Source organism: Podarcis bocagei (genome assembly GCF_964188305.1).
Source record: "Podarcis bocagei genome assembly, chromosome: 2".
Classification (NCBI taxonomy): Eukaryota; Metazoa; Chordata; class Lepidosauria; order Squamata; family Lacertidae; genus Podarcis; species Podarcis bocagei.
This window is the reverse complement of record NC_138126.1, coordinates 64,020,905-64,036,683: the sequence shown is the minus strand read 5'-3', so window position 1 is coordinate 64,036,683 and position 15,779 is coordinate 64,020,905. Positions and strand designations below refer to the sequence as shown.

Sequence of the window (15,779 nt, the reverse complement as noted above, 5' to 3'; positions counted from 1 at the left end):
ACTGAGCTCTTCTTACCAAGAAACTTTGCTAAGGAGTTTTAATCTTAATAAGCAGTGCTTATTAAGATAAGGCACTTGTGGGGAGATTGGCCGGCTGAGCATGCAGGCTAAAAATCTTATTACCCACTGCTCACTTCCTCCCTGTCAAGCACAGGGAGCCATTCCCTCCTGGACAGTCAACCAGGCAGGCAGCTGTGCACAGTGTTTCTCCGCTTGCTACTCCCTTTGCTGCAACCTGTCCTCTCATTGCTCACCTCTGCTGTCAGAGCACATCAAATCTCACTCCACCTCCATTGTATTCCTTTCTGCAAAAAAAAAAAGAGAGAGAGAAGGAAGAGTGACAGGTGTCCCACCAGGGAAGGAAAACATTCTCTCAGCTCACAACCCAAATACCTGTCACCTTTCACTCACTGACTTTCTCGTTGGGCCTGTTTCCTCTGTCTTCCACCATTGCCTAGCTCATTAGACCAGGTTCTGGCTCCCAGGAGGTGCAAACCAGAAACTCACGGGTAGACCAGCAAAGCTCTCTTCTCCAGTACATCCTGACTAGAGGGAAATGCAACCAGATCCTTAAAAGGTAGAAACTGCAACAAAATATCACAGCATGGAATGCTTCTGCTCTGGTTTCTGGCCACACTGTCCCATTCCACACACACACACACAGAGAGAGAGAGAGAGAGAGAGAGAGAGAGAGAGAGAGAGAGAGAGAGAGAGAGAGAGTGTTTTCCTCCACACCCAGCCCAAACCCGAACAGTACATCAGCATTCTGTGCCCACTGACATGCTCAGTCCTCACTGGGCTTAGAAATTCTTTCTAATTTCTCCCCTATCTGTTTTCTTTGTACTTCTGCAAATATTGTAGTATCTCCAAGTCTGCTGACATCTCCTTCTTGTGCATGAATTGTGCTTTGGCTGCATAAAGAGCCCTACTTAGAGTATGTTATATACATATAGATACAAATATATGTGTATATATGTGTGTGTGTGTGTGTGTGTATGATTATTCTGAGTGTATCTTTGGGAGCCCCATTTTTTATCCAGAGCAGCTTCACTGCAGCTCCAGGGAGTGCAGCATCACCTTTTCTGTCATTTCTGCAAATCATAAGGATTGTAAACATTTTTTTAAAATGGCAAACCTCGGCTTTTGGATCAGAGGCTTCAGGCAGCATAAGAAATAAGATGCGCATTACTAACTCCACTCACAGGCCGTAAGTAGTGACAGTGTCCAGTTCATCTCCTTCTCCATCATTCTAAATGTGTGGAACTTGGTTGCGGCTCCTCAGAAGTAACAGGCACTCTGCACTTGCTCAAAGGCACTCTCACCAGTTCTGACAGTTTTACATAAAGTGGTATGAGAGCTACACCCTAGAAAAACTCTGTATCAGTGCCCTTCCTGGGGTGGGCAGCTTACTTTGGCAGTTTGTCATCTCAATTATCACCCTCTCTGGAGCTTTGCTGTGCTTGAATCTTTGCTGTGATCCTTCGCTCCTTCTGAGGAACGTAGAGAGATGCCTTCTGCTGAGTTAGACCAAAGGTCCACCCAGCTACAGTGGCTGACATTGGGTCTCTGGGGTTTCAGGCCAGGGGCATTCCCAGCCCTTCCTGGAGATGGTGGGCATTGAACCTGGAGACCCCCTGCATGCAAAGCAGATGCTCTGCCACTTAGCTATGGCCCTAGCCATTCTGGGTCCTGAATGACAGAGCCAGCATCAGAGGTTGGCATGGTCAAGCACTGGCACTCAGAAGGACCAATATCCACCACAGCCACTCCCATTGAAGCTTTGGGTGGCATTCCTGCTGATCCCACCAGTGCATTGGGGACCCCACTTTTTGCTGCTACCCTTTGCTATTGTCACTCAGCTCCCCCCTGGATAGATCCTCAGCTGGTGACAACAATGCTTTGGAGTGGGAGTCAAACTGGTGCTCAGCTCTGGTGCACAGTGGCCAACGACCATCCTTGATGGCTCAAAATGCAGCACTCATTGTTGACATCAAACACTGCATCTCAAGCAACCTAAGATATCGGGCAGCTGGCACAGATCAAGCAAGGATAAGCCCTGCTTCCTCTACCATACATGGCTGCCACATCTAAGCCCAGGGGAAAGGAAGGGAGTAACTGGCAGTGGTGGCACCTGCTGCAGCAGCAAGAGGCAAGGAATTCCCAATGGGGACAGCAGCCATCAGCAGCCTTATGCCAATGGCCCACAAAAGACTGGCACTGGCCCTGCTGAATGACAAACTGGATCTAGTAGAGAGCCTAGCCTGACACTCCTCCAGGCACGTCCGATAACGGAACTGCTTTTATTTTTCTTGTCCGTGCCTTTGCAGCCAACAGGACACAGTGCCAGCCCCATTGGTTTCCCATTTGTATTTTAAAGGAAGGTTAGGAAAAATGCCTGCCTGTTGTAGATCATGCCTTCACCTCCTGGCTACAAGTGATCAAGACACAACAACCTGCTTATACCCAGAGCACTCAAACAGGGCCATTGCCATGTGCAGGTTCCCTCCCTTCCCCGAGCAGCTACTACTGCTTCTGGCTGTGCGAAGGGCTTAGCTGGTTTGGGCAAAGTGGAAATGAGTCACAGAAGTAAAGAAGGAGGGAGATGGAGCTCAGGAAGATGAAAGACCCTGAAGTCTCCTGGGGGCCTGGGGAGCCAAGGCTGGTTTGTAACTCTAAATTGCTGACAAACAGCAATGGGAAATGTTGCTGCCTAGCTCTTAGCTGAGCTGCTCAGCGTCGCACAGCACATGCCAAGCCTCACAGCTCCATTGCACAGATGTGCGAAGGCTTGGGGAAGAGGGAGCAGCTCCACCCCATGGTGGAGAATGCTCACAGCATCTGATTCAGAAGACGCGTGCTATGGACCTGCTACTTCAGGAAGGGCTTGTAAGGAAAGCTGGGACTGGTAAATCCACAGCCAACATCTATTCAGGAACAACTGGTTCACAAAGCTGTCCAAATGCCCTGCTTAATCTGCATCAAAAGCTTTCTGGCTCTGTCCTTAGGAGCCAAAATATAGCTGGTTCTGTCATTAAGGAGGGAGAAAGGAGGACAACCTTAGGTGGTGGATTTTCGGCACCATTTCTCAGTATGTATCTTTTTCTCACAGAGAAAAACACTAATTTATTAACTGAAAATTGGGACTGCCATGTGAACTGCTGCTCCACAAAATGCACCACAAGAATTGGTTGGCTAGTGTCCATGGCATAACTGGTGACAAGAGACACACTCTAGCCACGGGCATCGGGAGGAATTTTTCAGGGAGGGTGGGAGGGTGGGGGCTGCAAATACTCCAAATAAACAAACGAAGGCTACTTTCTCACAACACAAATGAGGAAAATATTTCTTTTACATTTTGCCTCATATCACAGGTTATGCAAATGCCAGAAAGGTACTTACAGAAAAGAAAAGAAACCTTTTTATTGAATTTTTTACAGTAGATGAAAGTAAAAAGGAAAAAAAAGAGAAAAGGAAAGGAAAGGAAAAGAGGGGGGAAAGAAACAAAAGAAAACAGAGGATAATGACAATAATTAAATAACATAAGAATGTAATTAGAGTTACAAAACTAATATATATGTAAATATATATGTATATATGTGTAAATATACCACAAAAGAGAAACCTGTGAATCTGGGGATCATGGTTTATTGGGAGGGAGCACTGCCCCGCCCCCGAAACACCCAAAACTTTAGCCTGTACCACTTTGTAATTTTACAGAAAGTTAATTTATTGTTTATTCAGTGCTTAGCAGCTGAATGTCCCCAGTGTGTCATTTCAGGAGGAGTGTTTATGTAGCTTTTGAAAACTGGGGATGGAGGATGGAGAGAGAGTGAGAGAGAGAGAGAGAGAGAGAGAGAGAGAGAGAGAGAGAGAGAGAAGGAAAACATTAAACAAGGTATCCTTCTCTGTATAGCAGCTAACAGACCCATAATATTTGGTACTCCCTTTATTTTCACTCCCTCTTTCTAGTACTGGAGTGCATAGCTTCCGTTTTTAAAACTCAAAGTTGCCAATGGGTGCACATAATGCCTTTGCTACAATCATTCCTGCAGCAAGGGTGATCCCTTCCTGTGTTCCACCTCCATAGCACTAACTTACAGTTAAGGGAGAAGAAAGATCTGGGATTCATCCTCTGTCTGAGAGGACCCTTAGTACAAGTTAGTTACATTTGAGCTCCCTCTAGAGATCTGTCAAGGAAATGTGCTAGTAGCTGTTCAATTAGCTAACATACAAGTCTCTGGCAGAGTGAAAGGCCTGCTCCTGACATTTTCTTTTAGAAGGCCACCTCCTTAAGATAAATGTAAACATCGGTCTTATATCCACATTCTTGTTGCACCCCTGAAAAAAAGCCCTTTAAATACTGCGTTAAAGCAATGCCCAGCTTATTTCAGCTGCCACTCAATCATCAGATTTCACATTGTCCTGAGGTAGTACAGGCAGCAGCCAAAAATTAAACAAGAGGGAGCTATTAATTGCTGGATCTATGCTACTCTGTCTTCCCTGTTACTATCAGACATCAGCAAAGGTCTTGTCTGGGAGCTGCATAGAGCAGTTTAGAACTTGCTCCCTGCAGGCTTTGCCACCTGATTCAGACTAAATCTTGCTGTAACCCAGCATGGAGTGGGTCATTGGTCCTATAGGGCCACCATCCCCAAATAGCTAGATTTTTGACCTTCTGCTGTCAGCCAGTGAGAATCATACTGGGCATGGGGCCCTTGCTATGCTGAGGCATTTCATCTGGGATAGAGAACTGTCAAATTTCTGGCCCTAAGATCATCCAACAGATTTTAGCTACTTGCCAAAGCAGATGGAGAGGCTGGTGGATGCTTTGCATTGCCCAAGGAACTCCATCCATCAATCCATCCTCCCATTCCCTTCAAAAGGTGTAGTCAGAACTCCCAGGAAGAGACGGCTTATCTTTCCTTAACCTTTTTGCCTCTTCCCAGTCTTCTATTCCTGCATTTAAATTCCTGGTTTCTAAAAAGAGGGATCAAAGACAAAACAGACCATGAAATATATGGCTGAACTTGGACATGGAGCGGGGGGGGGGTGTCATAGCGACAAGTGGACTGCAGCCGCTGGAAAGTGCTGCACACCTTCTCTCTGATGACTAGAGGGTAGGGTGAGAATTGGTGCAAACAACATTTGTGGCCATCAAGAGTTAAAGGGATGCTTTAAAACCACAGCGTATCATGTCCTGGTCCAAGCTGGAGCCCACAGGGTTGACCTGGCCATGCACAACAAGGATCCAAGAGAGGTGGCAAGTAGGACCATGGACAGCTCACTGCAGCAGGTGATGGCAGTGATGGTAGCAAGTCAAGCCAAACCACACCACAGCTTGGACACTTTGTTTCTGCAATTGTTTGGAGCCAGCTGTCAACTTAAGGGCCAAGCTGCATGTGAGGCATACTAAGCACATCACCTGGAAGCACACCAGAGTTTTTAAAAAATAAATTAGTGAGAGGGATTTTCATCAGGACTGTAGCATGTGGGGATGGTAGGTTTAACCCTTTCCCACCCAGTCATGAACCTGATGAAAAGTATCCTCACTCCCATCCTACAACAGTCTTTGACAGGGCAATTGCTTCAGAAGCTCTGTCCTTTAACCTAGTCTACCCATTCTCTGAAAGTGGGGAGGGGTCTGGGTCTCTGGCTATGGCATATCAAGAGTTAAGTTGGAAGCGATTTAGGACAAGGGTATGCTTGAGTGCTCACGCTACATTGGCTCTTGAGCTGTACTTACATTGCTGGAGTGAAACAAATGCATGGTATTTACCAGAATCCCAGAACCACGCTGGTAACATTTGGATGAGCAGAAGAGGTGGATCTCGGGGGAAGTCTCTACATTAGCTGCTTTAGACACCCCAGAACTGCGGGGATTATGTAGGAGTTTCCCATATGATCTGCTATTCCCAACTGTTCTCAGCTGATCACAGGAAGCCCTGTGCCTGCAGAAAAATGAGTCCGGTAATCCTCATTGGACACCAGGGAACGAAGTCTGGATTCCCAGGTGCATTCTGCCTATGATAGGCTCTCCTGAACATCATCTGAGATTGAGGGCAGTGGGGTGACCTGAAATTGTTAACTCCACACCCAGAGATGGCACACCCAGCTCAGTTCCTATGAACTCATGCTGACCCTGAGTATGCAATAGTTTATTCTAATTTCAGTTTTTGAGGTTTGGGTGAGTGGGGAAGAGCCCACACTGCATGAGAGCATGGCTGTATGAGGAATAATAGCTGAAAAGGAACAAGCTGTGCTCAGGAGTCACTGTGGTTTCCTAACATCACTTGCAGGGGCCACCAAGGACATGGGTAAAATGCTGGGAGGTGAAGAGGAGAAAGACCCCGATGCCCAGAAAAAGGAAGAAGAGCGACAAGAAGCCCTGCGGCAGCAAGAGGAAGAGCGCAAGGCAAAGCATGCCCGCATGGAGGCGGAACGGGAAAAGGTCCGACAGCAAATCCGTGATAAGGTGCGTAACACACACACACTAGCTAGAAGGGAAAGGCCATGTTACATATGCATGTATGTATGTATGTATGTATGTATGTATGTATTTACAGCATTTATACCCCACCCTTTAGCCAAAAAAAAGACTCTCAGGGCAGCTTACAAACATCTACTCTTAAGACAGCCCCTGCCCTTGGGTTCATGATCTAAAAAGAGATATTACATGGGAGGGGGGAGTAAAAAGCAAGCGCAGTCACAAGTGCTTCAAGTTACAGCCTATGTCCATGACACTTCTGGTAGAAGTGGCTCACCATGTGACTCACTACCACACTAGCTTCCAGTGGGTTAACATGACTAAGGGTTATTTATGCAACCCCAAGAATCTTGCCCCAGTGGCATCCTCCCCTTCCCGCTTACTGAGCCAGTCACTGGAGATGGAGAGGCAGTCTTCAGTGTGCTGCCGTCTTCTTCCTTCAGCAAAATGGCCTTTGGTCACCTCTGATCTCCAAATTGATTACCCAGATGCTTTGGGGGAAAGAGGTTCCTTACGACTGACAGCTAGTGCTCATCCAGCAGCTGAAGCACTGCCTCAACCTCTCCTGCTACCCACCCACTGCCTCACTAGCTCAGTGTGCATCCATTCTTGCCTTCACAGTGTTGCTGATATTTTCTAGAAAGGCTTTGGGTTTCTCCCTCCTGATCCCTATGGTGATCCCAAGACCCTGCGCCTGCAGAAGTAACAGCCTGTTAAGCAGAGATCACTTTAGCTCAGGCACAGGCCTCAAAGACTGCCATTCCCTCCGGGACATCACACCCCTGCACACTGATGAATGATTATGCTCTCATCTGCTCTCGCTGTTTATGCTGCAGAGGAGAATCATTCATGAGTCTATGGCGTGTGGTCCCAGGGGGAAGAGCAGCCTTCAAATTCAGCAAAGAACCACTGCGGCCTGCCCTATACTCTGCATGTCTGCTTTGCCCCTTCTGTCCATCCCTCTCTTCCCACCTCCTATCAGCTGTTACTGGGATCCCTTTTATTTGACATGTGGCAAGGGGGAGAGAAAGGGTCATTGGAGGACTATCATCTATCCTTTGATTGGTGACCAATATGTATCAGGCATATGGACTGAAGATGTCCAGGACACAAAGATGTCCAGGATACATCAACTGTGTGTCAACGGACTGATTCAGGTCATCAAAGTAGTTCTTGATGATTGGCATGTTGGAAGGACTCAACTCCTAATTTCGTTGTGAGCCCAGACCCCAAACCAGAAGGATGAGCAGAGGGATAGCTCAGTAGGTAGAGCATGAGACTCTTAATCTGAGGGTCGTAGGTTTGAGCCCCACGTTGGGAGAAAGATTCCTGCACTGCAAGGGGTTGGACTGGATAACTCTTGTGGTTCCTTCTACAGGTCTGTGACTCATCACTGCCTGGCAAATCCTTTCCCTGTCCTCTAGGGACTAGCTCACACTGCATTTGATTACTACTATATACTGGATAGCTGGACAACTGAAAATGTGAACAGACTCCATTTAAAAGCATTGTGTGTGAGATGATAGAAATATAGGCCTGTGCTGGATCATGCTGACATACCAGTTATTATTTGATGCATTGCATGCTCACATAGGGACAGACACACATGTGTAAAGTAGACCCTAGGAGCATGTATTTGCTGCAAGACTTTTATCTCCACGTCTGGTCTGTCTGTATGTCCACCTTCTTTTCCTGAGCTGCACAAGCAGGAAGAGCATCACTAGAAAGCTGAACTGGAAGGGAACATAATCATCTACATTGGCAGAAAGTCTGAACTTTGATTTGTGGGGAAAGGTGCGCAATGGTCCACCATAATTCTGTTTCGAACAAAAGCATTGAGAACAAAAGTCTCTTGGGGCAGATCCTCTCTCTGTGCCACTCAGAGAGAACCAGCATTGGGAGGATTTATCAGCCAGGGTGCATCCTGCACCTCACTGCTGAGAAGCTTTAAATGTTCCTGTTGAGCCCTGAGCGATTCCACTGGGAAAGCAAGTGTCAAATTTCAGCACAGACACAGTATTCCGCCAAGAGCAAATCAGCCAGGCCAAAGAAAGCAGCTAAAGAGAGGTGAATGGTGGGAGGAGGATAACAGGGGCATCAAGAGGACAGAAACATTGTATGTGGGGAAATTGCTGTGAATGCAAAGCGACAGGAGGCCGGGGGAGAGTGAAAAAATAGAGTCAGTAGGCAGAGAAGGAATTTCGTGCAAGGTTGGAGGGAAGGATGGAGGGAAAGCATTCCAGAGCCTCCTTGTTCAGTGGCAGTGTACCTCTGCATACCAGCTGCTAGGGCTAGACAACCAACAGGAATAAGTGGTTGTCTTCCAGGTGCGCCAGCTTCCGCCCAGCATTGGGGGCAGGGCAGCATGTGCGTGTGATGTCACACCCATGGTGTGTGTGATGTCACATGGTGGGAGGAGACCCAATGGGGCCCAGCGCACCCTCCAAAAGACATGACAGAGCCTACTCCCAGCCATGGGAGGGCCCAACTGAGCCCGTCACAGCCACAGGAGGGCTTTTCTTATCCTGACTCCCCCATTATTCAGTTTAATTGGATTTTCCCAGGTACCAGTATAATGAGAAAAGGAGGCAAGCTTCTCTCCATCCACTTTCTCAAGAGCATGCATAACTTTATGCACCTTTCTTATGCCCTCTCCCCCCCCCCTTTGCACACTTTTCCTCTGAGCTAAAAGGCTCTAGACATATGATCCATGCTGCAAGATTAACATCAGCGCTGGGAGCCAGGTGGGTGGATTCTGGGCGTCTGGCAGAAAGGAACCTTTCCAAAGATGTCTCTCCCCAGTCCTTATCTCTCTCTGTCAATCACTGCCCAGTTCCTGGCTCTCACTGTCCTCACATTATTAGTGGGGGCGGTGTGGGTCTCCCTTTATCACCCACATTGTAAGTGGATGTATTAGGGGGCTGGTGCTCACTATCTGCAATCTTCAATATCCTTCTGCCGAGGCAGATAGCGCAGCAGCCGGTGCTGCCTCTGCCCAGCCCATAATATCTTGCTAGCAGGGGCAGATGGGAACAGAAGATTCCAGCCTTGTGCAAATGAACACACAGAGCAAGGCTTTTTCCGCAGCTTATTTTTCCATTTGGCACCTGGCCCTGCTCACCACAGGCAAGTGGCCCTCAGAAGGCTACCTCAAAGGAAGTTTGGCCCCAGGGCTGGAAAAGGGTTCTTCAGCTCTGCCATAACATGTTTCCAATTCCTTGGTAGTGTCTGTTGCTCTAGGTAGGAGCAGCCACTTGCATCCTTGCCTCTCCTGTTGTTGTTGTTGTTGTTGTTGTTGTTGTCATCAATTTCTATACCACTTCATATTTTAAAGGAAAAAATCTCAAAGTGGTTTGCAACACATTAACACATCACATAAAGCAACCCAGAATCAAACATTGCTGAAGAAAGTCAACTATAAAGTATAAATTCAAAGCAACAGAATTAACAGCAAACTAAAATGTTACCTTACAGGCTGGGGGGAAAAACCACATTACTAATGGAAGTCAAATATAAAATGCACAGTTAAAACAGCGTATTTGCCAAGAGGATGCTAAAGCTTGTCATTCAGCCATATCCTCATGGAGCCGAGGCAGCAACAAGAGACTGGCTTGAAATGCAGCATAGGAAGTCTCACGGGAACATTTGTGGGTGCCGCAATGGACCCGCCAATGCAGCTGCATGCAGGTTCACTCAGAAGTAAGTCCCAGTGATGTCAAAGGGACTTAACTCCCTACTGAGCGTACTCAGAAATCAGCCTGCAAAAATAAGGGCAAAATCATTCTTTTTAAAGGTATGCTTTGCACTTTGCATGGTGTAAACCCAAACTGCGTCAAGCGCCTGCATGCCTGTCTCTGACTTCTTGTGGGTGTCTCCCGTGCAGTACGGCTTGAAGAAGAAGGAGGAGAAAGAGGCGGAGGAGAAGGCAGCGCTGGAGCAGCCGTGCGAGGGAAGCCTGACGCGCCCCAAGAAAGCCATCCCAGCAGGCTGCGGGGACGACGAAGACGAGGACGAGGAGAGCATCCTCGACACGGTGCTCAAGTACCTGCCGGGCCCACTGCAGGACATGTTCAAGAAGTAGCCCTGCCCCACCAGCCCCCTGCCCTGCGCTGCCCACCGTCCCTGGCACTGCCAACTCAGAGCTTGGGTTGAGGGAGGGTGGTCCCAGTGGGGCGGGGGGGATTTTCATTTATTTTTTTACTTCATTTGATTCCTTTTTCTTTTGTTCCAAGGGAAGACCCCAAACGTGTCCTTGTGCCACGGGGCCCCTGCCGAGCCACCGCACTGCCCCACCCCACCCCTTTCCCCCCAGGAAGAAGCACACCAGGCACAGGGCATGCTCCCCCCTCGCTGCACCTCTTGCTACCCATCAGACCAAAAACCACTCTCACCTGCTCTGCTCCCTGGAGCTGCAGGCTGGGCCACTGCCGGGAGCCTGCCTCCCCCTTTCTGATCCCTGCTCCCTGCCCCGTGGCAGAGCTGGAGTTCTGTTGTGCCAAAGTGCCAGCTGGCTACATGGGGAAACGACCCCCTCTCCCCCACCCCACACAAAAAAAAACTGGGCACAGGGTGAGGAACTTGGACCAAATTCACTAATGCAACCTCATGGGGGCCCTGGGGAGGGGGCTTGGGCTCTGCCCCCCCCCCATGCACATTCCTGAACCCCCCCCCCATGTTGACTGCCAGGGAGGGACTGGGTGCCCATTTCCCTTCACACCTTGGGGCAAAGCCAGCCCTGCACATTCCATCTCTTGACTAAGAGAGCAACCAAGAGGAGCACCCCCTGCCCTCATCCTCGCACCCAAGGGCTGCTGGGTTGTTTCTCACATGCTTGGGGGAAAGGAGGAGCTTGTTTCTGGAAGGAATCAAACTCACACACCCCCAAACACTAATGCGGAGAGACTTCCCTGCACCAAGAATTATGTGTGTGGGAGGCAGGGGAGAAAGCTGTCCCTGCTACGACGACTTCCATTTCAAGCATGCACATTCAGACACACCTTCCACAGCCCCACTACAGCCGGCCAAGGGCCAAGATTAAGCATCAGATCTTCCTTGCAGGATGACCTTTGGTCTTGGGTTCCGAGACCTGTTGGCTCCTCATGGGTGTGGCGGACAAGAGGTTGGGAGGTGGCACTGTCACCCTCGCTGTCTCGCCCATCTTTTTCTGATCCAGTTCATCCTTTGTCATTTGAGCTGCGGGGGGTGAACTGGGGCAGCTACAGGCTGCAGAGTACGAGGACCAGGGCCACCCTCTTTCTGCCATTTTGCTCTCCAAAGTGGAGGGTTTAGACTGAGTCTTGATTTGGGGAGCAGGGGGCTGAAGTGGATCAAGGGCGCTTGCAGGCAGGGGCTTATTGTTGTGAATGGGTCGTTTAGATGTTGTAAACGGGTCAGTGGCAAGAGGTTTACCAGGGTTTTCCCCAGAAAGGGTAAATCTGGGATAAATAAAGGGGAGGAAACACAGACAGGCATTTGCCTACGTGAGGACCACCCATTCCATAATAAACACCCACTTCGGAGCATCCAAACTCAAAGAAAGGGGAATAGGGTCAGATGCACCCAGCAGCACATGGAGGATGGAATAAGAGCTCCTTTTTCCAGCCTGGGAATAGCCAGCTGCATTTGTGTTGCTGGAGAACCTGAGGGTCATCATCGTCACCTTCTTTGAAGGGAGCTGATGCAGGGACCCTGGGACAGAACTGCCAGCGTGTGTGGCTCACCCCTGGCTGGAAGAGCAGTCTCGTGGAATGAGGAGCCTCAATTCATCTCTTAGGCTAGGATTGGGAGCCCATTGCTGTGGCTATCTTGGTCCCCCAGGATCCTGCTACAGGCCCCTGCAGATGCAAAAATGGTGCACAGAGCAGCACAGACACAAATCTTGCCTGCACTACTCTTGCTTCCATGACCTAAACATCTCTTTCCTCCTCATGCTGCCCCAGTTTTTCTCCTTAACTGAGAAATGCCAAGGACCGCCACCCCCACCCCCATATACACACTGATTTCTGGGCGGGGGTCGAGGTACTGTATGGTCTGTGGGAGAATCTTCTGCTCTTCCACCTCTGCAGCCCCCATCCTGCCCATGGGTGTGGCGATCTCCAAATCCCCCAACCCGCAAAAGAAAAACACCCAGTGACTCTCCTTTGCTGTGCTATTGTTGCATTCACTCCCTGCCTGCTAACCCCATCCGTTCTCCAGAGCCACAAGATTAAGCAAAAAGCAGTGAGTGGGGGACAAGGAAGGGCAGTTTGGGAGTGGGGGGAGACGTCTCCCTGCTGTTGGTTGGCACCCTGCCAAACACCACCAGACCTTGGCCACTGCTGAAAACAAAGGCAAGGGCCCAGCCTTCCTTGGGGAAGTCCTGTGGTTCTCATTCTTCTGTATATTTGTTTGGGAAGGAAGGTCCCAATTGTTCCCCCACCCCAAGATTCCCCGGTGCCCCTGGGGGGCTTTTGCTTTTTGGTTGGGGTTGAGTTTGAATCTGAAAGAAATCTCCCTCCATTGAGTGTCCTTCCTTCCTTCCTTCCTTCCTTCCTTCCTTCCTTCCTTCCTTCCTTCCCTCCCTAATAGTTAAAGCCATATCAGTTAGACTGCAATACTATCAACACTAAAAACTCTGCGGGCTGCGCTCTCTCATCTTGTACAAAGGAGCGTCCCTGGGGGGGGGGCCTCCCCCCCTTGCCCGCTTGTCTGTGTCTCCGGCCACCCACCATGTGGCCCATGCGTGTCTTTTTTGCATTGGTGTCTCTGTAACAGGGTAATTCACCCCAACGCCTGCCATCTGTCTTATTGTCTCTGCTAGTCACTCACAAGATGGTCACTGTACGGCTCCATGGAGCTCAGGACTTGGGGGTGGGGGGCAGAGGAGCTTTGGGCAGGGCAGAGTAGAGAGGGCCAGGGTGGGGGTGGCAAAGGGGAAGCAGCCCATTCAGCACCTTATTTGCTCACAAGCCGTTTTTGCCATGGCCGACCATTGTGTGTGCAATCACCTCCTACCAGACACAGAGCATGACTGTGGTGTGCAAGGACTGGCCAGCGGAAATTCAGGGTGCTCCCTGCTGGCTGCTGGCAGGTGAGCTCTGTGGCGAGGTGGCACTGCTTTGTCCTGGGCTCTCACACGTCCACTGTCTGCTGCTGGACCCTGCTGGCTGAATGCTGAAAACTGCAATAAGTCCACTTCTCACATGGGGCAAAGGGCTGATGCTGAAGCCAGCTTCCTGCCTTTGGGGTGGTGTTGCTGATGCTCTCGGTTTACTTTGTTTTTTTAATGCTACAGCCACATGTTGGTGGCCCGATCCCACACAGTGGGCTTTGACAGCCCTGGGTCCCACTGACCACAAGGCTTCTGCTGGCCTCTGTGGACCTATTCTGGGCAAGACCTAAAGGTAAAAAAAGATAAGACTCAAGGGGTATCAGAGAGACCTGGGATGGCAGCACCCACAGCAACAGAGAATGATTAAACCTGGCTTCGCCGTGTGGGAATCTCAGTGCTGCCATCGTGGGACTCTTCTCCAGTTACCTTTGCAATGCAGGAACACCAGCTATTTCCTGCTCCACCAAAGGAACATCAGAAACCACAGGAGACATGCTCATGCTTCAGCTCCTTCCCAAACACCCCACAACAAGCAGAGGCAACGCTGGTTGGGAGAGGAGCCATTGTATGGGCTTTTCCTATATCATGTCCTTGGGCTTCTGATGTTGTCTTTGCGGCACTGGAAGGCACTACACTGCAGCAGTTCCCAGGCCACCACCAAGGTAGCCTGGAGGAAACCCCTTGCCTAGTGCTTCGTCATTACCACTTTTAGTAAATTGAGAAGAAGCTGCTTCTAATCTGATGGTGTATATGCACTTCAGTGTGTGTATGCACATAAGAGGGGGGGGGGAGAAAAGTTGTAGCATATACACCAGTATGTTTAAGCCAGCCTCCTTCCACCATCCCATGTATAAGGCAAATAAATCTGGCTACTTCCGAGATCCCTTAACTCCCTTTTTCTCCTACATGTTTTAAGGTTCAGAATCACACATATGAGTGTCTGTTTACATTAGTGCATGCCTGACTCTGTGTGTGTGTGTGTGTGTGTGTGTGTGTGTGTGTGTGTGTGTGAGAGAGAGAGAGAGAGAGAGAGAGAGAGAGAGAGAGAGAGAGATGGATGGTTGGTTGGTTGGTTGGAAGGAATGCTCACTATTCATTTATGATGTGGTGCATATCTCTGTGTGCGCGTGGATGCATGAGAATGTAAGCAAAGCCAGTGGTGTATATGTGAATGTGCCAGCACTTGTCGCGAGGGCGGATGTGTGTGCGTTGGCACAAACCCAGGGGGCGTGCTGGAGTCTCCAGTGTGTCGGTGCCAACGTGTTGCAAGTGTGCAACCCATTTGTTTACAGATTGCTTCCAGAGCAGGATATCCCTCAGGGGCTCCGCATGGGCACAGAAGAACTGATCCCAGTCCCCTCCGGGACCCAGTCAAGAGCATTGCCGGAGGGGCCCTGCATCCTCCCCGCCGTGCATGCATTCCCCTTTGTCTGCTTGCCTGTCACTGCTCTGTATTGGGAGGCGGCAGGCAGCCCTACTGCCTTGTGCACTAATCTGCCGGAATGTGTAAACCATCCTGTCTTGCTTGTGCCATCTCTGCTTTCTAGGGTCATTGTGTCTACCTGGCTAGTCCTTGTCCCATCTGCACCTGAGAAGGACATCGAACACAGCGATGGGGTTAAGTGTGCTGAAGGGGTTCCCCAATGGAAAGATATGGGGCAAGCCAAGCACCCTGCGGGCCCTTCAGGTTAAAGCTGCTGGGGGACGTCCGTCTCCCGCCAGAGAGATGAACACCTTTGGCTACGGGGTGCACCACTTCTGAGCCATTGCCCTCGCACCCCGCCAGCCTTTCCATTTAACCTGGAGGAGCAAGTGGGGAGCGGGTGACACCCCTTTCCCTGCCTGGGTGGGGTGGAGGACACAGGTAGAAGGGGACAGCAAAGAGTCAAAGAGGCTCCATCCAGCCACCCTATGGTGACCATCCTGCTCTTACTAGTCTTTGAAGAAATAATAAAATAAAGAAATTTGTACATTGCCCTGTGTCAAGCGTCTCTCTGGCTGCACGTTTGGGAGGAGGGATTGCAGCAGTAGCGGCAGTTATAGAGAAGAGAATTGAGGTTGACACAGGAGCAACACTTTGTGGAAGAGTTGTGGGACTACCTCTGGTGCTCAGATTGCAAGGCAGACCCTGGAGACCCTTTTGCAGCAGCTCCCTTCCCTACAGCTTTTAGACAGCTAAAGTGGGAGCGTGTTTTGTCTAAAACT

At 49.7% G+C, this 15,779-nt stretch overlaps 1 protein-coding gene across 4 annotated transcripts in view; it reads left to right on the top strand.

Annotated features, from left to right (window-relative positions):
• The window catches only part of CPLX2 (complexin 2), a 123,479-nt gene extending 107,930 nt beyond the window's left edge, over positions 1–15,549 (top strand). For all 4 annotated transcript variants that reach the window (XM_081184999.1, XM_081185000.1, XM_081185001.1 and 1 more), the window contains 2 exons: positions 6,297–6,472; positions 10,368–15,549. In XM_081184999.1, the coding sequence (XP_081041125.1) occupies positions 6,297–6,472; positions 10,368–10,565 (374 nt within the window). In that variant the 3' untranslated portion in view covers positions 10,566–15,549. The remainder of the gene's footprint in view (positions 1–6,296; positions 6,473–10,367) is intronic.
• Positions 15,550–15,779: the final 230 nt, after the last annotated feature.